Below are 24,114 nucleotides of genomic sequence, written 5' to 3'. Positions count from 1 at the left end.
CTGATGATCTGAACAGTCCTGCAAATACAGCACTACAGTAAACTGACCTGATTGATATGAAAGCATGGACTAATATCTCACAGATTAAGATTGAGATAAGAATCTTCTTTTAATATATTCTTTGATATATTTTTTAAGTGGAGTTCATTTGTGATGACAGCTGTGACAGATAAGCTGAAAACTTTGGGCACTAAATATTACAAACCTATGTTTGGTGTGACAATGGTGAAGGGGCTGAGGTAAGTCTTCCTCATGTTCTGCGCCAGCGTGTTTGCGTATTCCTCGTAGTGGCGCAGGAGCGCCGCCGTGCCGCCCTCCGTGTGCTGGATCAGCTCCCAGTGCTGCCGTGTGTCTGGAGACAGGATGGCGCTGCCCACTCGGACCAGATTCTGTCAGAGAACAGCGAGAGTTCAGTGTGACAGGATGTCAGAGCAGAGAGTGAAATGAAGTGTGATGTACTCCCTGCAGATACAACATGACAGGCTGTGATGTCCAGCCAGGCAGGACTGGCCTCCTGTTTCCAGTTTTGTGTACTGAAACAGCCACAACAGAGCTCTGTTCTTGCTCTCCGTCTGTACGAGTGTTAGAAGTGACGTGGTTGTTCACCTCTGTGAAGTGGACGTCCTGTGTGGCGGTGAGGTTGAAGCCCTGCTGGCTGCTTTCATGACGCAGCAGACTCTGCGTGAGCCGGTAGGCCACTTTCACGTCGCTGCCGTAGAACTTCTCCGTGTGCAGCGTGGCGTTGGCCAGCATCGCCGCCATCTGCTGAATGCGCCCAGACTCGAGGAGCGAGGCGTTACGGAAAAACTTTTCAGACTGAAGAAGAAAATAAATAAATCAATTTTCACAAGAAAAGAAATCCCAAAGACAAGTGTTAGTAACACAGAGATGAGATTTAAAGTGTAAATGTCTGCAGGTCAGACGAGATTAAAAGTGAAGCAACACCTTTGTTGCCATGCATGCTTCATTACTAGTGCCCGAGATGAGGTGGAGTGCCTGTCTCACTGGTGCAGATATAACAAGTCGACAAAAGAACTGATCACATGACTTCAAGAAGAAAAAAATATGAACATTAAGCCTTTAATTATCAGTGGGACGTGTGGAGAGGGTCACAGACTTCTCCTGGGGCGTAAACACCACAGAGGTGGTTAAAATAATAAAGATATTCACTTGAATTCGACTGAATTCAATTCTATTCCAAGCCCAGAGAAGTGGAAGTGTTGCATCAGGAATCGAACATAAAATCTGCACCAAATCAAATAGTGGATCTGCCCACTGGGGTGAGCGATTAGGAAATAAGTGGCTGAACGTACAGTCATTGATTTTTCCCAGAGGATGAATCTGAAGTTTTAATGATCCTTTGATCTTTTCCTGTATTTTGTGACGTGTCATTGCAGCACTTATCAGTTATCCCAGGAAGTAACTGACTTTTCCTGTAGCACTCCTGGGAAGTAGATTGTGAACACTCCTGCTCTCAGAAGCATCAACCATACTGACTTTAGCAATCGCCTGATTTATCCTTTAGTGAGATTTTGTGTGAAATATTTTGAGAAACATTAAACAGACCATCATGAAATCCGGTCCAGCCTCCGATGGGATTAATCACATTAGCTTTGATTTATAACCAAACACCTGCAGCCTCAGCTGGACTTTATTAAGTGCCTTTAATCTGCACAACACATACGCACATACTTAACAGTGTACCTAACGAAGAACAGTTTTTTGGGACTATCACTTTAAGCCAGTGATGCTCAGAGCAGCACCGCAGAGCAGCAGACACTCATGAAAACATTTTATTTCTCCTCACAAATGAGGATGATGTTGTAGAAACTGGAAACTGACTTTAAAATTTGAAATAGTGACAGAGAGAAGCTACACACCAAAGCTTTCAGCTTGCTGAAGGTAACGGAGGTGCAGTTGAAGAGATTAGGAGGCAGCCAGCCCTTATGCTCGTCACAGTGTCGAATCGCTGTGCCTGGGAAGGAGGAGAGGGAGCGTTATCGCATGAGGAAAAGGCTGCAGCTGAGAGAGAGCTTGAGGCAAGTTTCATATAGTGCCATTATTATATGGTAATTTGATGAGCTGCCAAAAAAACATCATACCGAGAGTTCCTTTGGGACAGGGAACTGCTGCAGGGAGACCAAACTTAGTCCTGGGCCACCATATCCCAGCCTCGATGGCCTGAGGGCAGCTGTCATATATTACTAAGAGAGATGGAACAGGAAGGAGATGATGAGGATAAAATTAGAACAATATCTAATGTATTTGTACCTATAATGAAAAAAAGGGACTTGATGCAAAGCTGTAATTAATGTGTTCTGACCTTCACAGCCGTTAGGGGTAACCTCAGCAAACGGGTTGTCACAGCGGTCGCACTGACGTCCGATGACGCCGGGTTTGCACTGACACTGGCCGCTCTCTCGGTCACACGCTCTGGAGAAAGAGCCGACCGGGTAGCAGTCACACAGCAGGCAGGTGTCGCTGTCTTCAGGCCGGTAATGATTGTCCTGCAAATGAGAATTCTTCCTTAGCGCCACGGCAAGCTCAAACCGCACGCTCAAATGCATCTGACTGCCAGCAGACAAGTTGTTCTCCCACCCGGATTTTTTCTAGCCAGAGAAAAAGGTGGAAAACGACGCTACAAACCTTCAGCACACAAAATAAATCTTTAATTGTCCCTCAGCGCAGTGCAATGCAAAGCAAACACAGCTGTAAAAATGGATCAGCGCTGAATGTTGGAAGATGTATAACGACTGTTTATGAAAACAGCTTCTTCCTTAATATTAAGCCAGTCTGCTACACGTGTCGTAGAAGTGTGCAAGAAACCAAGTTTGGACACAGATTCAGAGGTTTCACATGTTCCTGTGAGGGCCACATTTGTGCAGCTCTTTCTTCATTTCTCAGGAAAGAGTTCCCATAAAGCAGCAGACATCTGATGGATGTCTACAGATTTCTAATGTGTGTTTAGAAAGCATAATTATAGGTGTACAATAATGTGCTTTAACTATGTAAAGCTCAAAGCTTGCAAAATAAAGTTTAAACTGTGGGTTATTTTTCAATTTGCACACAGTCACTTGAGAAAGGATCATGCTGAAAACAAAATTCATCAGTTTAGACTTGAGAAAAAGAATTGCTGATGCTCAAAAAGCAGCAGATGGCTATACAAAGTTATCGCAGTGATTCCAAGTGTCAAGAACTGGAGTCATCAAGATCAAGAAAGAGAGCTAAAGAGTACAGAACGAGTCTGGCAGAGGAAGGAGGGGAATACTTCAAAGACTCTGGAAAGAAAACTAGTGAGAGATGAGTCTAAAAAACTGGAACAACTGCCAAGACACGAGTGAATGACTTATCCAAGTTGGGAATTATAGTGTTAAAGCAGACTCACTAGAACCCTGCAGGAGTGAACTGAACGTATCAGACCAAGAAAAACTCCACTTCTGCAGAAAAGACATCTTCAAGCCAGACTGAAGTAATGAGAATATATCATGAAACTAGAGCTCCTTGACCACAGAGACGCTGCTTATGTTTGGCAAAAGGAGGGAGAGGCGTACAACCCAAAGATCAACGTCCCCACAGTGAAACACGGTGGAGGGCGTATCATGCTGTGGGGATACTTCAGTGCATTTGGAACCTGGAGGGTGAATCATGAAGGAAAGATGATTTGTGAAGATTTTGGGTCTGGGTCGTCATGATGTCTTGCAACGTGACAAAGACTCGAAACATACGTTGCTCCTGGTGAAGAACTACCATCAGAAGACCAAAGTGAGCATTACTCATTGGCCTGCACAAAGACCTGATTTTAATCTAACTGAAAATCTGTGGGTTAACTGAAGAAGACCATCAAATCTGGAAGAGATTGAGAAGAGGCTGAGAGATTTGCTAACGAAGAATGGGCTGGGATTGTGTGAAAGTTGTTAAAAAATGCACATCTTGTATTTATTTGAGTGGACATGATGTGCGCTTTATTACAGATGAATGCATCGGGGATGCTAGCTCACCTTGCAGCGACACTCTCCGCTCGTCTTGTTGCAATCAGAATCAAAACCCTTGTCTGTCTGACAGTTGCAGGGGCCGCAGGTCTTGTGACCCCACCAGCCTCTGGGACACGGCAGGTCGGTCCTGTGGACACAGACATTACAGGTCAGTTGTCCTGTCTGCAGTGCAGGAGGAAGAACACTGCAGTGTTTTTTATTATTGTTATAATTTGGAAAATCAGTGCAGTGAAGAGGAAACAGAAAAGCAGGGAGAGACACACAGCAAAAGGTTGGATTTAAACCCGGCCAGGTGGATTTAGCTGAGTTAAAACCAGCCCTGCAGTGTTTTACATAAATGTGGAAGGCTATACTTTTTCTCGCAGTAATTGCCAAAGTAGTTGTTGGGACAGTCACAGGTGTAACCCCGAGAGGAGCTCGGCTTCCTGGTGCACGCTGACTCGTGTTCACAGGGGTTCAGCGAGCACACGTCAGTGCAGTTGGAGCCATAATAACCTGCAAAAAAATAAAGCAGGTGGGGACTTTCAGTAAATTGCAGTCGCTGGTGGTAAAAACAATAAACAACAATTTAAAAAAATGATTATTCATTTGAACTAAAGATGAAAGACAGAAACAGAATGATAAAAAGGCAAAAACATGTTACGTTCGTGGGTTTGTGATCATGTGACGAGACTGACCATTGATGCACTTGCAAGAGTGGCTGTCCCAGTCGTCGCTGCAGTAGCTGTTCGACGGACAGGGATTGGAGCTGCAGGGATCGGGCACGCTGCAGCCCTGCTCCACGTTCACTTTCCTCGCCTGAGAGAGACTCACAGCCCCGCCAACACGCAGACCCTGCAGGGAAACAATCATACATGCAAGCAAAGGCGTGAAGCACGATGTCTTTAAACTACACAAACAGCTGTTCAGACAAATTCAAATAAAGCTTAATTTGAACCAAAACTTTAAAACATCAAACTGAACTGCTCGCCTTCACGATCACAAACGCAGACATGAATGTGGTCTACAGAGAGGACAAACCTGTATGCAGCCGCGGAAGCCATGCTGAATTTTCCCATCAGGCTTTGCCAAACCACCTACGCTCACAGTCTTCAATTTGGAGTCCTGCAGCTTTCCATCCACATCCATGCTGGCCTGAAAAGGAACACGGCAGTGACTTCATGGCTAAAAGCTACAAGAGTTTCATTTATAATCGCAGCTAGAATTTAATAACTCACCAGGTAGAGTCCGTGATCTAAAGATAAAACAGCCTTATGGTAGCTTGCCGCTCCCCCTGTTATGCTGATATCCAGCTGCAGATGATGCCAGTCTCCGTCGTTCACCAGCACCTCCTCCACACGGGAGAGAGTGGAGTCTTCCCCCCTGTGCAGCCCCATCAACACACTCCCACCACGCAGCTACAAAGACGACAGCAGGAAGGAGACGGACACAGGATGAAAAACTGACCGCAAAGAAACTGCACTGCAGAAGATAACAACCTTTGAACAGCCTCCAGTTCAAAAGATCATCCCTTGTGTTGCAGCACATCATAGGTGTGCAGGGCTGGAAATAGACTGAGTTATGTAACATCAAAGAGGCGCCAGTCGAGACAAGCTCAAAAAAACAGAACTAAAGTTAGAATAAAGTTGAAAATGTCCCGTGTTTTGGGACATGTTTTCTCTTAACATCAGAGACTGCAAGCTTCTTTGCAACCCATCATCACCCCAGCTCCTCCGCTCCTATTAAATCGCATATCTGCTTCGGTCCTGACAGGAAGCGCGTTTCGGATATGTGGCTCTCACCTGCAGTGTGAGGTTGTGCTGCAGGCCAGAGGAGATGTGAAGCAGCGTGCTGCTGGCTTGGCGTGTGCGGAACATGAGCTCCACATGCCAGGGGACGGAGGCCGCCACCGTGGCGAGGTTATTCCACTGCAACAGGCTGTTACCCAGGAAACGCAGTGGGTTGGGCATAACTACAGAAAAAGAGGGCAGAGACGAAAACGGATGACAAAAATCACATGACATACTTCATGGTAAAGAGAGCGAGTGGCTGAAAGGCAGAAGGGGTGATGCTGAAAATGAGGAGGGAGAATTTCACAGTAGCTGACAGAGGGAGCCATTACTGTCAGAAAGGAAGCTCTCTGCAGCTTTTCTTCAGATTTTAGCCAAAACTGACTGAACAACCGTCACTCTTTGAGGTAAGAAAAGAGACGTAAGAGACCTTAATCTACAGATCTGCTTTCTGAAGTGCAGCTTTTTAGAAATTCTAGAAATGCTTCCATAGAACAGATAAGATGACTCTGAAGTTATCTCTTTTCAACTCTGATTACATTTTTTGCTTTTTTGATCATTTTCTTTTTTTCATTTCAAATTCCAACATGCACTGAATGAGAAGTTTCTTCGGTCCCTTAAGACACTGAGAAAAGTGACACAGAAGGACACTCTGCTTTATGTGGAGCAGTTTCCTCGTCATTAAGCTGTCTCTGCGTGAAGTGAAGTAAAGCACCTGAGTCACCCAGGCCCTGAGGATTGATTATCGATGACAAATAAACCTGACACACTGTGGCTGCATGAGTGAGATACAGAGAGAGAATCTCCAGTTAGATTTCAATCATTTAGATTCAAAGTAATATAAAAAAAAACCTTCATTGAACACCTGGTTACCTTTGGCAGTCGTCATTTATGAATCCATATTTTGTGCATCGAGCTGAAAGCTAAGAAATATATTTTTCTATTGATTTTGTCTGGTAAATGTCAGAGAATAATGTCAGAGAATAATGAAAAACGCAATTTGCTGAAGGGTGAAAGTGACGGATAGCTTCACAAACCTCAAGGCACTAAAAACTCCTTTATTTAAAGTATGCTGAAATTTCACATTATTACACTAAAGTCTGCCCCACTTCCACACTCTCATCCTCACTTATCCTTCACATGTGTCTGTTCTTCACAGCACACCTGTCAGCACAACTCAGGAACTTGCAATCCTCACTTGTTCTGCATGAAAGAAACACACCAATAAATAACCCCACCCAACTTCTTGTTAAAACAAAGGTGCTTTTTGAACTTTTTTTTTTCCTGCCATCTCTTCTAAAGCTCGTTTCTCTTCGGCTGTCTCTTCTCAAATTCCTTTAAACCATAAATCAGCGCAGACGACAGCTGCAGGAGATCGAGTGAAACATAAAGAGACGCTGGACAGAAATATAAGCTACATACTGTATATATCTTCAAAGGTTAAAAAACATTAGTATTAAACTGGTTCAACATCATGTAAACCAGAGAAAATTCAACATCAAGCAGATTACATTTAAAGTTCGGTCCTAAATCGGGCGTTTAAGCTGCTGTAATGAGATCACTTCACCCAGAAAGCAGCCATCAGTGTGCAGTAAAACACTCCAGACTGCTCAGGCTTTTTTCTTTGTTTGTTGGCTTTTTCAGGCATTAGCTGCCGCCTCCACACTCACCTACAAGTTCACAGACCTCCATCACAGCTGCAGACAAATTCATATCTACTATTATCTTATGTCTGAGTGTCTCCCCCTCCCTGATGCCTCGCTCTTTTCCACTTGACTCACTCACCTCTTTCGCAGTTTCGTCCACCAAACCCAAGTGGGCAATCACAGCTGAAGGAGCCCCACAGGTTCACACAGGTTCCTCCATTCAGGCACGGGTTATTGTTGCAGAAGTGTCTCTTGGCAGAGCATCCTTGAAGGGCAGGAAAATAAGAGGGTAATCCACGCGTTTGATCTGTCCTAGCTCATTATTTCATCAGTAGAAAAGAGTCAGATGGTAATAAACTATTCATAGCAGGTACAACAATCATTTCCCACTGACTCTACCTTCCCCGCTGCTCTCATTATAGTCACTGCTGTTTCCTCTGCCAGCTTTTCCTCACTTGGCTGATCTAACAGTGTGCACTGTTTGACTGCAAAGCTTAGCCAGGTTTAAGAGCTGAACTAAAGGACAGCGAGCTTAAAAACAATGCATACCTGGCAGAGTGCCATTGTTAGCGATGAAGCTGGCCATGTCTATGTGCTGGTTGTCGATACGCAGGTTCTTCATGCAGCCCACAAACTGCTGATTACGAACAGGAAAATCTTCTGGGAGTTTAGGGACTCCTCCGAGGAGCAAGGGGCCCGTCAGATCCAGAGACCTGACGACACAGAACCGTGAACATACATGCACCCAGAGCATCACTCTGCCTAAACCAAAACACATCATCAACAGTAATGTGGGGGGTATGGGGAGAGAGGTGGTGAAATATTTATTACAGGCACGGTCTTGCTGTGTTATTTTCCCTTGGGAGATAAAAAAGGAAAAAAAAGGATATACATTGCAGTAAATGGAGAAACCAAAGCTTAGCTAACACCCCGCAGATGTGGAACCTCATTTCAAAACAAGTTTACTCGAACTACTGAGGTGAAGGCAAAGACAGTAATAAAGTAAATGGCTGAGATCAATACAGAAGTAAAGAGAGACTACACAAAGCAAAGGAAAAGAGGGTTAGTTACGGTTTATCTCTCGATCTCAACAGAACAGCTCTTTTCTCTGGTGTACCTGTTGCAAACTTACTTTTTGGACCCTGATTGGCTGCCCTGAGCAGAGCACGTGTAGTTTCCAATCATGTGCCCAAACCTCAGGGCCACAGAGGTGTCGCAGTTGTCCACCGTCACTATGACGACCTTCTGGTCTGAGGGGCCCTGCGGGAGGCCGGCCTGGTTTAAGATTGGCTGTAGAACGAAACAAACTCGTGATAAATTAAGGGGCACTTTCTCCATAAGGCGGGGAGCACCGAAAATTGCTGCTTCTGGTTTTTCTCCTATCTTGCCAACTGAGGATTTAACTAAGAATTTCACATTTTCATCCATGTTCACAGGGATTTGGAATTTTGCCATTTTTGTATTGCATGTCAGATATAAATGAGAATTACCGACAAAATCATGAACCACAGAAAAGGAAAAAAACAGTATTACCATGTTGCTATTTTTGATAGGTTGAGGTATTTTTGATCACTCAGCATTCATAAATAGCCTCAGAAATGTGTTATTATGAAAATACTTCATTATTGTGCTCCATTTGCTAAAAGATGAATAAAACAGAACAAAAAGTTCTGCGTGTCTCATCCGGAGCTAAGCTGTTTGTAGCTTTATGAGCCAGATTAAAGATTCAAGCTTTGAAAGTGGAAAACAACAGGCAAATAAATGATCTTTGGCATTGCACTCAGTTCAGTTCCCGTTCAGCATCAGCTCGCTGCCGTCGAGCATTTTAATAATTCAGATCATAGCAGCTCGAGGTAAAGGCAACGGCTGGCAAGCAAACACACATGCACGCATGCATGCACACACACATGCGGGAGATGGGCTTGCTCTCCGCAGGACATCGCCCGGTCGACAAAGGATCTTTTCATTGTCTGAGAAATCAATAGGGGGGGGGAGTAAGAAAAGGAGGAGGAGGGCTGGAGAGAGAGAATTATGATGCTGTCAATAAAGGTTGCGACCTCTTTTCAAACCGCCCGGTTTCTCCGGGGTCACGTCAAGCTCCTAATAACCCTAAGTGTAGGTTCAAGCTGGTGTCACGAGCTGAGAGCAGAGCAGTGACCACCCTCACGCACAGCTGACCAGTTCAGTTTGGCCGTCTGCAGGCGAGGACGGGCCGCTGAGCCGTCAGCTGGTCAGACAGGATTTAGCAGGAATTATCTAGTCTCATGTGCAGCGATAGTAAGAAAAACTGGCTCATTGTTGATGGCTTCGAAACACACATTAGGTTTCTGTTTTCGCTGTCTGAAAAACGGATTCCTCCATGAGGTTAAATTAAAACACATCCCCTCTGGATGAGCCTCAGGAATGATAATTTCCTGACTGTTATGACTTCCTTTGTCACTGACGTCTGATCTCTTAATTTAAAAGCTCTGATGAAAGACACCCAGCTAGAGATATGCTGCAGATTTTCAGCAGCTCAATCCTAGCAAGACTATTAAGAAAAAAAAACAGTATAGAAAGTATGAAGTAATGACAGATAATTTTAGCTGAAGGCACAGCAGCAATTTAACTCATCTCACATGATTTTCATCGAGCGGATTGCATTAAATCTGTAACAGAGAGGCGACAGTTAGTTAAATTTTCCCTTTTGTGTCTTGTGATTGCAGTGTGCACAGTGCTGGTGATATGAACAGCACCAATAATAACCCAATAACATATCTGGCTGTATAATTGGTCTTTTCACAAGACCTCACCTGAAATGCTTCACAATGCAAAGAGGATCACGTAGGTGGGTTTTCAGGTTTTGATCCAAGTTAATCGCTAACGACTCTTCAGAAGCTCAAAACATACAGAAAGGATGGTTTATAGAAAAGGTGGTAAAACAATAGTGGGCAGGAGAGGGCTTACTGCTATAATGCTATATAATGCAGAAAAGATTAAACATGAGGTTTTTCTATGAGTTAGCAGTAGACTCTGCACTGAACTCATGCAATCTACGTTGACTCATAAACATCAGGACTTTTGCAAAGAAGTCAAAGTATTCAAAAACACAAAGATCATAGAAATGCTTTTACAGTAGTGGTTTGTTTTTCAGAACCGTATTCCACTTTGAATAAAAAGGGTGAAAAAATACGTATGGGTACATGAAAACAGCAGTGCACCATCAGTGTCTGATTTATTAAACAAACCAGTAACTGAAAAACACTTCAATGCTGTTTTTGCTACAAAAGAACTCATAGCAGTACACCAGAGTGCCCCCGGGGGTACCCGCACCTCAATCTGAGACACAAAAATTCCCAGATTATCCCTTTAAGCCTTTCTGCTTCCAGCTGTGGAAGATCCACCGGAGGGACTGAGCACACTCAAGTTTATTAAAGAAATCTAAAGTGCTGCTGTCTTTTTGAACATGAAGGCTTCTTCAGGAGGTTTTGAGAGTGAGTCAGAAACAACTTCTTTATAGTAGATTATCTTTCTTAAATTATTATTAGACCTATTTGTATTATTAGGGAACATTTGTAATATATTGTATTATTTAATCTTGGTGCTGTAGCTGTGGAGATGAAATAGTCCAAAGCTTTGTGCAATAGAAAAATATCTTTTCTGATTCTGAAAGAAAAGCATAAACCTGCACATACATCAAAAAAGATGCATAAAACACTTGAATATAATTTAAAATGCAGGGTACCTAACTGCATGAACAGATCTGCAGACCTCACAGGGGCTCAAACTGAGGCGATAAATGGTGAGAACTGTCAGAAAGGATGCTTAGGCCATTATGTCTGGCCCTGACAGCACACAGCTCATTCAGATTCATCATGGGTGCACTAATTATTTTGCTGGAACGACCGTCGCCACAAATGCCCATCTATCCTCCAGACTGACTCGCTTGAAACCTACAGAGTCAAATATGAAGATGAATCCATTTTGTGCATGTCCTGAAAGTGTTATTTCCAGCAAAGCCCAGAAAAGCACAACGGGCCCTGTTATTGAGCACCTTTCCCACAGGAAGTCACAATACGCTCAGCGGTGAATGGAAAAAGGAGAGTCTGATGGTGGCTTTTGCTTTGCAGTTTTTCCTCCTTGAGACCAATTTGTTACAAATTTGTTGATGATGAAACAAGCAAACATGTTGTCTGAATTGCCAAAGGTGAAATCACCCGACATGCTCTTTTCCACGGTTTTCCCTTCGCTGTGAAAGCTCTGAAACAGGCAGCGCTCCAGCTTGGACGCTCCTTTCACTGACCTCTGCTGTCATCAGTCACGGCTATTGACTCTCCAATAATGACTGTCTGTCAGCGCGTTTTTCTGCCGCACAAAACACGTCCTGTCAGAGCTGATCGGAGCGCACATATTTGCTCTGCGCCGCTCAAAACGCTGCTCTCACCAGCCGCTACAGGGGATTATGGGAATATGAGTTCCCTGTCATAGAGGGTGACAGGGGTGGCGCAGGAGGAGCCTGGCAGCGAGCAACACAAATATGGGATCTAAGATTGACTAGTAAAACCATAGCAACAAGAGGGGTTGGCCCTGAAGCGCGGCGTCCTCGTTCAAAGCCCGAGTCAATACTTCACTTTGCCTTTCTTTACACTCCTTTCGCTCCTCTCCTGCTCTGCCTTTCTGTCCTCGCCGGGCAAGAGAGAGAGGGGCACCTTCCCCGGGGCAGCATCATTCACTGCCCATGGTCCCAAAGGAAGCAGAGGCAAACACAAAGGCAGCGGTCATTGCCATTCTCCACAGTCCCCCGCCGTCCTGAAAGCCACATTTCAATCTAAAAATGCCCCCCCCCCTTCCTCCCTCACTCACCCTGCCCCACCCCCCCGTGGACAGGGACGGGTCAGAGAGGGCCACCGTGGGATACCTCCTGAGGGAGGAGCCATGTTTCTACCTCAGCGACTCACAGGATGTGGAATATGAGAAGATTAGTTCAGCTAGAGCCTGAGCTGAATCCTGCACACTTCTGGGATATTCAGCCCCTGAAAATATGAGGCTTTCAGTGCAATGAATATTCTCAGCTGCCAAACAGAGAAGTCTGCTCTGCGTTAGTTTGATATTATGTGGTTTACATTCATTGTTATAAACAAGGTGGGAAAATGAGAACAACACCTCAAAGAGGTGCACCACAAACTACAGCCTTGAAATCATCATAGAGTTGTTGAATGAACACACTGAACAACCTTAATGATGGCAGGATTACTCTTCTCCTTAATGAAGTGGCCACTGTGCCGAACACATACAGCTCAATGAGTTCAATGTTCATTATTTGTTTAAGTTGTTTTAACTACTTCCCTTTAAGGCCACCCTCCCTGTAAGCCAGCTTTCTTCTGATTGGCTGCCCCTCATAAACATAAAGTTCAAACAGCAGCAGGTGGGTGGAGCTTCCACATCCACAGCCAGAGCCATGTGCTTAAAGCATGATTTAGACTTCTGTGGGAAAGCTACACTGTAGTAGTGACAATCTAACCGGAAACCCTTTTAACCCTATCCCATAACCTTCCACGCCACTCAGGTGTTGCGGACCGCGCCGACTCTACGCATAGCAAAATTTCTCTACATCCACGTCAGGTTACGCGAAAGGATCGGGTGTAGGGTTAAAAGAGTTTCCAGTTAAGTCATAGCTTATGATGTCTGTTTCACTCAGAAGTATAAATAAGGCTTCAGTTGGCTGTATTGGGAATTTCTACCCTTACTGACATCATACAGAGCCAAGAGTAGAAAAAACAGTCTGAGGCAGCGCATTTAGAGCCCCCTGAGCTTTTGAATCTCATGGACTGCTTTGATACATTGACCTCATCATTGGAAAGCATTATTGTAGCAGTGTATGTAATTTAAACTCAAACTTAATTTCATACTCCAGTCTACATCCCAACAATTCATCTCTAGCTACCTGGAGGTGCATTTAAAATCAGGAGAGCATTTTTTTCTCATACATATCAAATATCTACAGTCTCCATTTGTAGCTGTTAGAAACATGCTGCTGTTCACGCAAAAATCCACATGATGCTACCTGAATCAGATAACAGATTTCAAAGGTAAGAGAATTTAAAAAAAGAATCAGAGCTGTTGGGAGTTTTTGTTATCGATTTGATTAATGAGAAAAAAATGTTTGTAGGCGAAGAATCAGCAAGTTTCCATCCAAAAGTTAACAAGATGTGCCCCCCCCCCCCCCCCCCCCCCCCCCTTTTATCAGTACAACTGGCTAAAATCTAACATGGCCGTGTTATTATACGCATTGAATAGAAGATATGCACTGCGGGGGTGTTGCCTGGCAACATCTTTATGATGCAAAGTGACTTCCTCAATAGACTAAAATGTGACATCCTGCGTTGTTGGTCCTGGGTGGGAAAGTACTGACACAACAGCTCCATAAGTTCCTCCACTGATTGAGTTGTTGTGAGATTCTTACAGAGAAATGTACCAGTCAGACATATTAGGCCCAATCTGAGCATGTCTGGAAAAAACACGGGCCTCCCCACTCATTCATTCACTGCCCCTCCTCTCTCGTCTGTCTCTCTCCCTCCATCAGTGTCTGCTTGGCATGCTGGCTCTCTTCCAGATCATCAGCCTGTCAGCAACGACTCTTTAGTCTGACGCCGTGGCAGAACAGCCAACTTACACAGCTCACAGCTTCCTGTCTGCAAACCGGTTTACATCCACTACAGTCAGCCCTCTATGAACGCCCTGAAGGGCGCTGAGGAAGAGCGTCAGCTGCCAGTTATCGCTGCTGCCAGCAATGCTGGAGCACTGCAGTCTGTCAACTGCAGAGTATCAGGATTTCTCTCCAGATGTCATCACTAACTCAGCCTGGCTGGATTTAACCACCTGGTATATACTTTCCTATCCCCGAGCTCCTTCCAGTTTTCCTTAATGGTTTTATGAATGTTTACTTCATCTTGTTCTTATCTTTACGAGATCATGAGTTTGTGTGAGAGAAGTGTAAGAGAAAAGAAGATCAAACACAAGAAAGCACCGATTTCCACCTTTTCCTGTTTCAGTGACTGATTTAGGTTTTTGCACTCGAGTGCTAACTGAACAAACCCAAGAGACCTTTGCTTTTACAAAGGGGGCATCAAATAGAAAGTCTAGTTACAATGCTTAATGATGTTTTTGTATTCTGAAAAGCAGTTTTTGAATATACACTGCAGCACTGTACTTTTCTAAACATGGGGGGTATATTTGTCTGACTCAGTCAGAACATATGCTAAATGTTCCTTAACCTTGAAGGTGAATTATACACACATCACTTGACCACATAACATAACCAGGCAACAACCTCATGCTGTGGTCTACATATGATAAAGGATGTCAGATGATGTCCTGACCTGAACCTCTCAGCATTGTCTGGAGCTGAAGTGTGAAAACGGCTGAGCTGGGTTTCGATGCACAGCATAAATTTAGAGTGACCGACCCCAACGGGTCACTGCTTTTCATGTTTAACCGAAGCCATTTCAAATATTTAATGTCTAAAGTAAATAATTTTACACAAGAAAAATCCGAGTCAAAAAGAAAGGGCTTAACTATTTTGGCACATTTTAAACAAAACAAATGTGTTAATTCGTTTGTCCTGATCCTGGCAAGTAAGCACTTTTGGACATAGACAAGCACAGTTGGGCAGTGAGCCTCTGCAGGGTTGGTGTGGATGATTAGGGGGAAAAAATCATGAGTGAAACTAAGTTGAATGAGCGATTTGAGTGGAAAAAAATGGAATAGTGTATTTTCTCTATGGTTTTGTGACGTTCCTCCTGCTATCTGCATGAGAGTACTGGCCTACTCTTAATGATTAACTGATATGTGAGCTAGTGCAGCTCACTCGGGCCTTCCAGGCTATAAAAGCTGGCCATCTCTTCCTTTCCACCTGCCATCAATCCTCTTTTATATTTGAATTTTGTTAGTTTACTTGCAATAAATTATATTTATTTAAGTGACAGCTTGCTAATGTGTTTACCTTTCTTTCAAGAAAATTCCCCTCAGATCCATTAGTTTGGTTACTGATTAAACAAAACTGTGAGAAGTGAGTGTAAACTTCTGAAACAAGGTTATGCCCGGGAAAGTGTGAGGACCACTGCTTTGAACCATAGACGCAAAATTAAGAGTTCACACAAACCTTGTTGTAGTAGTGAACTTCCACCGTGTGCCACTGGCCGTCGCTGATACCTCCGAGGATGTAGGGGGAAACTGTAGTCTTGGTTTCACCTGGAGAACAACGAGGTGAATGACTGCACAGATTCAAGGATAATGAGAATTAAAAAGGTATTTTCTGAACACCACCCTGATGAAGAACTTCTCTACCTGCGGAAAAGGTGAGCTGTATCTGCTCGTTGATAATTTCCATTGCGATGAAGTCATGCTTTTCATTGAAGCGGCCGTTATAAAGTAACAAACCATTGGGCTCTTTGGTGGCAAACCTGAAAAAAGAGAAAACACGGTATAATCCGGTTTCAATCTCCTGTCTCTTTTACTCAACCCCAAAATTCAAGTTAGAAATCTGTTGCTTTGCATTTAGCAAAATTTGCCTACACAGCTTAAACTTAACTGTTACTTTACAACAATGATTGTGGTTATTGTATTAAATTATATTTTCATCTCATACACCTGCAGACATTTGGGTTCAAAAAGGAGTTCATGTTAAACTCAATGATGGCAAGGTGCTAAGGTCCTGCAAAGAAAGGGCTGCAAAACAAGCTCAAATCATCACCCTTCCACCACCGTGCTTCAGAGTTGGTATGAGGTGTTTATGCTCATCCTTTTCAGGGCTCTTGTAGTTTATTCAGACACAGCTTTGGAAACTTAAACTGTGCTGTCAAGTTCTTTCAGAGAAAAGAGGTTTTTTCCTGGCAGCCCTTCTAAACAAATCATACCTGTTCATTTGTTTTTTTTTGTACCTGTACTATCAGGAACTTTAATATTTAACTGGGGTTTGCAGAGTCTGAAATGTATCTCTTGGTTTCTTATTTGCAGTTTCTTCACAGTCTGACTTTGAGGTGAATTTGTTGAGGCATCCACTATCATTAAGAATGATGGACTTCTTATTATTTAAAAATGGTCTTGTAACATGTGGCGGAGGTGTGGTCTCTGGCTTAGCTGCAGGGGAGGGGTGGCGCAGTGAGCTCAAGGGGCGGTGCCAGGCAGGTGAGTGACACTGACAAGGTCTCTACTCCTTTTAGTAACGCTGGAGTGAAGAGGACGGGAGGTCTCTCCTTCAGAAGATTAATGGGAACCAACAATTGCTTCTCTAAGATTATTACCAATATCCCTTCCTCCTCGGCATTGTGCTAACACATCCCAGACCTCTATAAAGATGCCTGTTAAGTCTTACACTTGCTGATGATCAATTAATCATGTGCATGATTCACAGCACCTGGCTCCAACTTATGCTTGTAATTCATATGGAAATAGTAAAAGCGTGCTTAGTTTTGTACAGTCCTTTTCCCCATGACTGTAAGTGTATATGCACATTAATGTGTTATGGAAATAAAGTCCAAAAAATGTGTCTCCAACCAAAAATTACTGTATTTTTTAAAGTATTGTGGTCATCAGGAATTTTGTTTGCATGGAATTTTGTTTGCTTTTTCTGTTACAGCCTTCAAACATAAGGATACCAAACAACACGACATCTAACAGAAAAAGCCAACGCAGGGTGCCGTGATTGTATTTGCTGCTAAAAGAGAAAAGAAGGAGGGCAGGGGTCTGGTTTGACCCATTTAAAAAGATTCATACTACCCCGTCTGAATCACCTTGCTTTCTTTCACTAAGGAGGGAAACAGCCAGTAACGCAGCGTGATGTGCAGCTTGCTGGCACGAAGATGAGCTCAAGAATTGTTTACATTTTTTTACAACTATCATTAAACAGATAATATGGTTAATCGTGTGCATAAGGCCAAGACAAAACAAAAGGAGAGGAAAAAGTACTATTTGAAGCACAGACAGTCAAGGAATCAGCGTGCCACGAATAGAAGCAGAGCCACATTAAATGACACACTGCAACACTGAGACAGAAAACTAGGGCAATGTCAAAGCAGCAGAGTGGGGGGAAAACACTACTGCAACTAAGGAAGATGCACACCGTACGACAACTCAGAGTAATGACAACAGCAGCTTTCTCATAAAAGGAGTCAATGCTGTAGTATAGACAGCTGCCACTATATCCACAGCCTGGTTGTTCAGATTTAAATTTGCGTCTTGATGGTGCATCGAGAGAGGAGAGAGAGAGAGGGATAGTCCTCGCATATTAATGCACCTTTCAAAACATATGGACACACAGTTTACAGCCCAGGTGCAAAGAGCTGACGACGCTTTGTCTATGTGTGATCAAAGTGTGTGGTTTAAAAATAACATGCCTTTACCTGTCAGCTGCAGTCTGTGGTCGTAAATCTGATCCTGTGGAAATGGGTCACTGAGATATTTAAAAGTGTGCCATGACAAACTAGATCCGGTGCTAACTACCACATTCATTCATTATCCACCCCACAGGGGAACCAACAATGGGCAAATCTGCCAGCTGAGAAGAATGTGTGACTTTCTGGCATCTGAATTTTCAGGTTGTTTTACTCAATTGATATCCAGCTTAAATTTTCCTCGAAAGAGCTAATTAAATATTTCTTTGAGAAAGGTCACGCTCAGACTTTGAAAATTGCTGTCCTCCACTACCAAAATGAAACTGTAGCCTCCCACTAAGCTATGTCTCTACAGCAAGGATGTCATTCATACATCCAAATATCCATACATGAACAGCTGCCCCCCCGCCAGTCTTCAGGGATTCAGGGGCTACTGTATATGATGCTGTTTGTGCCGTGTTCTCCAGCTGAAGAGCAGCCAGAGGGCATGGCACCACTGACCTGCTTACTGAGAGATAAGATAATCACGACCGCAGAGAAAAGAGGATGCCGATGCTCCGGCTGATAATGACGGTGGAGCGAGTACAGACAGTGCCGTCACACTCCTTCTAAACATGCAGTGAAAAATAGAGAATGTCAAGGAGAGTTATTATCTCCGCTCTGGAGGCTCTTCAGCGGTCCTTCGTCTTTGACGTATCGATTTAAAAGGCTGCTCTACAATGCCCCCCTGAGCCCTCCGAACTATGAGGGTAATCAGCCAGAACTAAATACTGACTCCACGGGCATCACTGCGTGTCACATTAGGCACCCATCAGTAAAAATAACAACCAGACTCCCCTTATGTGGGGAACCATGTCACGCTATGATAACATGCTGTGATACAGAGGACGTGTGAAGTCAGGAGGAAAAGAAATGATCCCCTTATTGATGTTACAGGCTCGAGTTGGGTAAAATACTTTAGTCTTTTTGAGCTTTAGTTTAATCTTCCCACACGTACATACTGATTTAACGATTTAATAGTTTTATAACCTCAATGTTTTTCTTTCTTTTTTTGTTTTACACTTGTTCACTAAACACCTTATCAACCAATCACATGTCAGCAACTGACTGCATTTACCAATGTAGACGACCTGCTGAAGGTCAAACTGAGCATCAGAAGGATGAAGAAAGGGGATTTAAGAGACTTTGATGACTATGCTACATGGTTGTTGGTGCCAGATGGGCTGGTCTGAGTATTTCAGAAACTGCTGATCTGCTGGGATTTTCAGAAACACAACCATCTCTAGAGTTTGCAGAGAATGGTCTGAAAAGTAGAAAATATCCAGTGAGAGTCAGTTCTCTGGGTGAAAATGTCTTGTTGATGCCAGAGGTCAGAGAGGAATAGCCAAGCTGCGTCGAGCTGATAGGAGTAGTAACAGTAACTCAAATAACTACTCATTACAGGTCTGCAGAAGAGCATCTCAGAATGCACAACACGCTGAAGCTTGAAGTAGATGGGCTAAAGCAGCAGAAGACCACACTGGGTGACAGCGCACACCATACAGACACGACAAAAACCGTTGTGGTGGTCAGACATACTGTGTCCTGGGAGGACAGACTATTTCTTATGAAACAGAAGAAAGCTGAGAACCAATATCTGCTTAATGAGGTCCTTGCTGAAGTATTGCACGTCTCATTTACCATCCAACTCAACAGCCGTGGTTTTCTGCTTTACTATGTCCTCAAGAAAGTTTGCATTTAAGCTTCAAAAACTGAAGAAAGCAGGTGGGCAGCTGAGACCAGTTGCTTGATGAGAACCCTTCTGCAGGGTCGGTGTTTCACCCCATAGCACCTACCACAACCTGTATGCCTCTCACAGGTGGGGTGTGGGGTGAGACACTTCTGAGACACCTGCTGAATCTGATCAAGGGTTCCCAGCAAAGTGAGCCCTGTAACCATCTAGCCACCAGACTACTACAAGGCCTTTACATCCCGTTGCTTCAGCAGTTTCTGCTTGGACCAAAGGATGTCTGATGTTTCCTTAATCCTGTAAAAAACTTTTACATTATTTTTGCTCGCTTCTCCCTTCAGGGGTCACCACAGCAAATCATCTGCCTCCATCTCACTCTGTCAAATATCATTTACAATCCTTTTCAGCACTACTTTGACTTTAATGTGAATTAGTAAATGGGATAAACTGTGACCTCTATATTATTTTTCACTTACAGACAATATTAAAAAGATTAATATAAAATAGAAGTCCCCAAAAATCTTTAGCTTGAGTTTTTAAGCACTTTATTTAAATCTTATTCGCTCTGAGCCAATTACACTTTTCGTAATATTGTTGAAATCTCAGCCACCTAAAATTAGTCGTCACACTGAGTGAGTGAACAACAACACACCCTGAGCCATTTTTCATGACAGAAGCGCTGCAAGAAACCCAATCGGTGCAGGCTCAGGTAACACAGCCACTTGTTGACCTCACCTGCTTTAAGCTCTCAGTATTGGCACAGCAGCTGCTTCACAGCTTCTCTCACATGCACATGAAATACAGATGGCTTTGAAAACTGGTCTGAGCAGTTCTCCATCAAAAAAGATTGTCATCTGAACTTCACTTAAAGACATGGACCGGTCCAGAAAGCGCAAAGGGAGGATATTATTTCCACTAGCAGCCATTGTAAGCTGAGCACAATGTCAGGACATACTCCCTGTGAAACCATCCCACAGGTGATACTTGTTGTCACTTGTTGTGACATATATCAAACACAACCGACAGCTTTTATCATTGATTTAGTTTCATAACACGGAGGATTCATGCAAAGACATCAGGTCCTGCTGTCTTTGCATGTGTTCACTATCTGCTCTCCTCTAAAGCACCTCCCCCTTTCATGATCCTCCTTAAAATAATCAGAACACATTTAAAGATTCTGGTTTAATTTTGAATTCTGCTAAAGTTGCACAAAAAAATGCACCTATATGATAAAATACCTTTAAGGAGGATATGCCACAAGGAAGGAAAAATAATGCATTCACAGATACTACAGAGCATTTCTGAGGTAAAACTATAAGTGTTATTATCTACAGAAGGACTGTCGTGATAGGAAATAAAAGCTGAAAAGATGCAGCAACTTAGAAGAAGAAAAACTTAACAGAGCTTCATGAAATATACATGAGAGGTTTGTAGCTTAGCTTTTTCTTTTTGTATAAAAAAAAAATAAAGTGAACCTTGGGCTCAAATCATTCCTATTTTTGCTAAATGCTAATTTTAGTTTGAGGTATCGCCTCTAGCTCTAAGAGAAAGTGCCAGTGATAGCACTGACATTACTTACGCTGTTAAATTCAGGGAAAAGTTTAAAGGAACAAAAAGACGCTGCTTGTGAGTTCTAACTTTGTGTTAGATGACAGAAAATGTGCATATTTGTTCCTGCTATTTGAATAGATATAGATGAAACAGATGAATAGATAATGCTACATTCGTTAACAGATGGATATGGGTTGCTTTGTTCTTCTCACCAACAGCTCACCAGGCTCACTGATTTAGATTTATATCTTATTTGTGCAATAAAAATATTGTAGATACACACATCCCCCTGTCTAATGCGTCATGGCTCAGTCACACTAGAGTAGATATTTTTCCTTGCAGCAATAGAAAAATAGTGGGTTGCTTTGTGTTTGCAAGTAATTATTGCAACTAATAGTGTTGACCAATTGATTGCCCTGAGGTTGACGGTAGTTGCAAGTCAATTATACAGTTCGAGCAAGGGGAGGCAACCAGTCTACATACAATTACAATCAGTCTCTGACAAATATGAGAAGGTTTGCAAATAATTGCTGCCTTCATTTTAAACCCAGACAGATTGCCAACATGTTGCAATAAATCTGAGTCAGTCTGTGCAAATGAGAGCAACTTGTCTGCAACTTATCTGCAATGTGTCGGTAAGATGACTTTACTCAAATGGTTGTATTCTGATTATACTCCTACTGAAGTTTTTCATGTGACGTTTCTCACATGTGCAAAACTCAGGAGTTGTGCGCCATAGTGGATGTGTAACAACTGCTGGTTGCTAGGAGAACATGTATATGGGGAGTGGTTCCTGGAAGTTGGTGGCTCTTCTTGAATTAAATTGGTTGCAAAGAGTTTGCATCTTTGTCTGGAAATATTAACTGCTAGCTGAGGGGCAGTGCAGCATGATAAACTATGATGCGGACCGTAAATTCAGAAGGTTTATCCTCAAAGTAAAAGCTGCGCTTCAGCACTGCAGCTAACATGTTTCAAAGAGTGCAAACCATTTCTGGTTTGTGCTGCACATTTTCACAGTTTCAGTACCGATTGAGGAGCCATCACTTTCATTCCAATTACAATAGCAACCAAAGCAATTAGAAGAAAGTTTTTGCCAAAAACAGACGGCAAAAACCATGACTACATGTAAATGACATTTTACATTTTCATTTAGAAATGTTGACTCTTCTAAGAATTCAAGGACTTCTTTCCAACAATAGGGAGAGAAAACCAGGAACTGTGAATAAAAAAACACATTTAAAAGGGTGGTTAAATCTAAGTAATGCTGCCACACATTTTCCAGTCTCTCCCAGTCTTTGTCCTGGTGAGGGAGACTGTGCTAAAATAGGACAGCTGCTGACTCACAGCTCACAGTGACCGGTGACACTGACTGTAATAAGATCAGACTAACTCTTGGCAGTTGGATTAGCATCCCCATGTTATGCAGGGCTCCTCTCCAAAACCATAGCTTCTTCAGGTCACCTTCCTTCTAACATTTACTTGTCATGCTGCGCGCCTGTGCAGAGCACACGGGCCAAACAGAAAGTATGTTTGAGCAGTGATTGTGTATTCACAGCACAGATACTATACTCTAAAGTTAAAGTGGCTCTACAGGAGATGGCTGTTGTTCAGTGAGCCCATTACTGCTATTAAACACCATTATGGTTACATAAATGTGAGGTGGCAGAGCACACTTCTGCGGGGGTGAGGGTTGGTGAGTGAGCATGCAGACACAGGGTGTGGGAGTCGATGAAGAGTGAATCACAGAGCTATGGTGCAGAACAGGTGGCGCAGGTGAGCTGCAGCTGGTTGCAGGGAGAAGGAGGAGGAGGAGCTTACGTGAGCGAGAGGGTGAAGTGAAAACGCTGGCGGAGGCCCTTAAAGGTCAGGAAGGAGTGCGGGGGAAAGTTTCGTGTGGTCATCTCACAGTAGGGCTTCTCGTAGCCTCCTGGTAGACACTCGCACTTAAAGCCGCCGACCAGCAGGTTCACACAGGTGCCTCCGTTCTTGCAGACCCCTGGCGCACAGCGGCCTGAGCGGGACGACAGCTCGCAGCGTTCTCCTGGAGGTGGATAGAAGAAAGGAAGGGGAGTGAAATGAGAATTCATATCACTTGTGACAAGACAGGTATACCATCTGGGACGTCGCAGTGCTATATGCTATTTTCTGTCACTGCAACTCTCCTATATGTGCCGTTACACAAGAGTAACACCTCATATCAGCTCATAAATACCTCTTAGACAGAAACAGAGATGATGAAAAATAAATTAGAAACACTGTTTACAAAGTGTATCAGAGGAAATCATACACACTGGCTTCTCTTTGATAGTGCCTGCAGTTTCAGGCTGTCTCTTTCCTCTGTATCACACCCAGCATGACTCCCTCTGCTCCCTCTGGGAATAAGGCTGCAGTTTGTGCTGAATTATATTCAGCAGAATGACACGATGGCTGAAAAGCAGCGAGCTGGAAGTGCATTCAGACTCTGAAGCTTTCAAACGATATGATTGCACTTTCTGCTGCAGACTGAGGTGGCTCCCGATGATTACTCCCTGCTTTTTCCACACCTTTCAGACACTTGACGAGTTCATCACTTGAAATCAAAAAAGGGCTTGTCTCCTACCTTTCCTCTAAAAAAAATATCATTTTTAGAACTCCATCGAGAATTAGCTATTTTGATCCATTGGGGTTCGGTAAAGTTTCATAGTGGGTTGGGCAAACTACCGGGCTGGAAACAAGACATTTACTAATCAATAAACAGATAAACAGAAAATAAGCGAACAGCAATGTTGGTAATCAAATAAATCAGTATTATTCCAAAGCAAAAATATAAGAAGGTAAATATTTTTGTTGATGTTTTGTCTGCATAGAGGACTTTTTTAGCACCTCCAAGTTAATCCGTTTTGTTAAATAGGGTTTCATTAGACATAAGAGGCATTTTGTGATCAACAAACTATCAGGAAAAACAGTTAAATGTGTAGAATAATGCTAAAAACTGCACATGGACTGAGATCCTGTTTACGCATGTAGTCACCCATTCAGAGCCAGGAAAAACCCTGCAGTTCTTGGATTAACTGAGAG

General features: G+C 43.2%; 1 protein-coding gene across 1 annotated transcript in view; it reads right to left on the bottom strand.

Moving 5' to 3' along the window:
* The window catches only part of celsr2 (cadherin, EGF LAG seven-pass G-type receptor 2), a 74,163-nt gene that overhangs the window by 16,114 nt on the left and 33,935 nt on the right, over window positions 1–24,114 (bottom strand). The window contains 17 exon segments of the mRNA XM_040028648.1: window positions 206–389; window positions 607–816; window positions 1,881–1,975; window positions 2,103–2,204; window positions 2,324–2,507; window positions 3,999–4,119; window positions 4,346–4,487; window positions 4,670–4,826; window positions 5,013–5,126; window positions 5,210–5,389; window positions 5,774–5,943; window positions 7,547–7,672; window positions 7,957–8,120; window positions 8,540–8,697; window positions 15,548–15,636; window positions 15,733–15,848; window positions 22,876–23,098. Coding sequence (XP_039884582.1) covers window positions 206–389; window positions 607–816; window positions 1,881–1,975; window positions 2,103–2,204; window positions 2,324–2,507; window positions 3,999–4,119; window positions 4,346–4,487; window positions 4,670–4,826; window positions 5,013–5,126; window positions 5,210–5,389; window positions 5,774–5,943; window positions 7,547–7,672; window positions 7,957–8,120; window positions 8,540–8,697; window positions 15,548–15,636; window positions 15,733–15,848; window positions 22,876–23,098 — 2,535 coding nt within the window.

The sequence above is a fragment of the Simochromis diagramma genome, unplaced genomic scaffold (genome assembly GCF_900408965.1).
Source record: "Simochromis diagramma unplaced genomic scaffold, fSimDia1.1 OVJJ01000483.1, whole genome shotgun sequence".
NCBI classification, from domain to species: domain Eukaryota; kingdom Metazoa; phylum Chordata; class Actinopteri; order Cichliformes; family Cichlidae; genus Simochromis; species Simochromis diagramma.
Note: the sequence above shows the minus strand (reverse complement) of the source record. Positions and strands in the feature narration are given on the sequence as shown.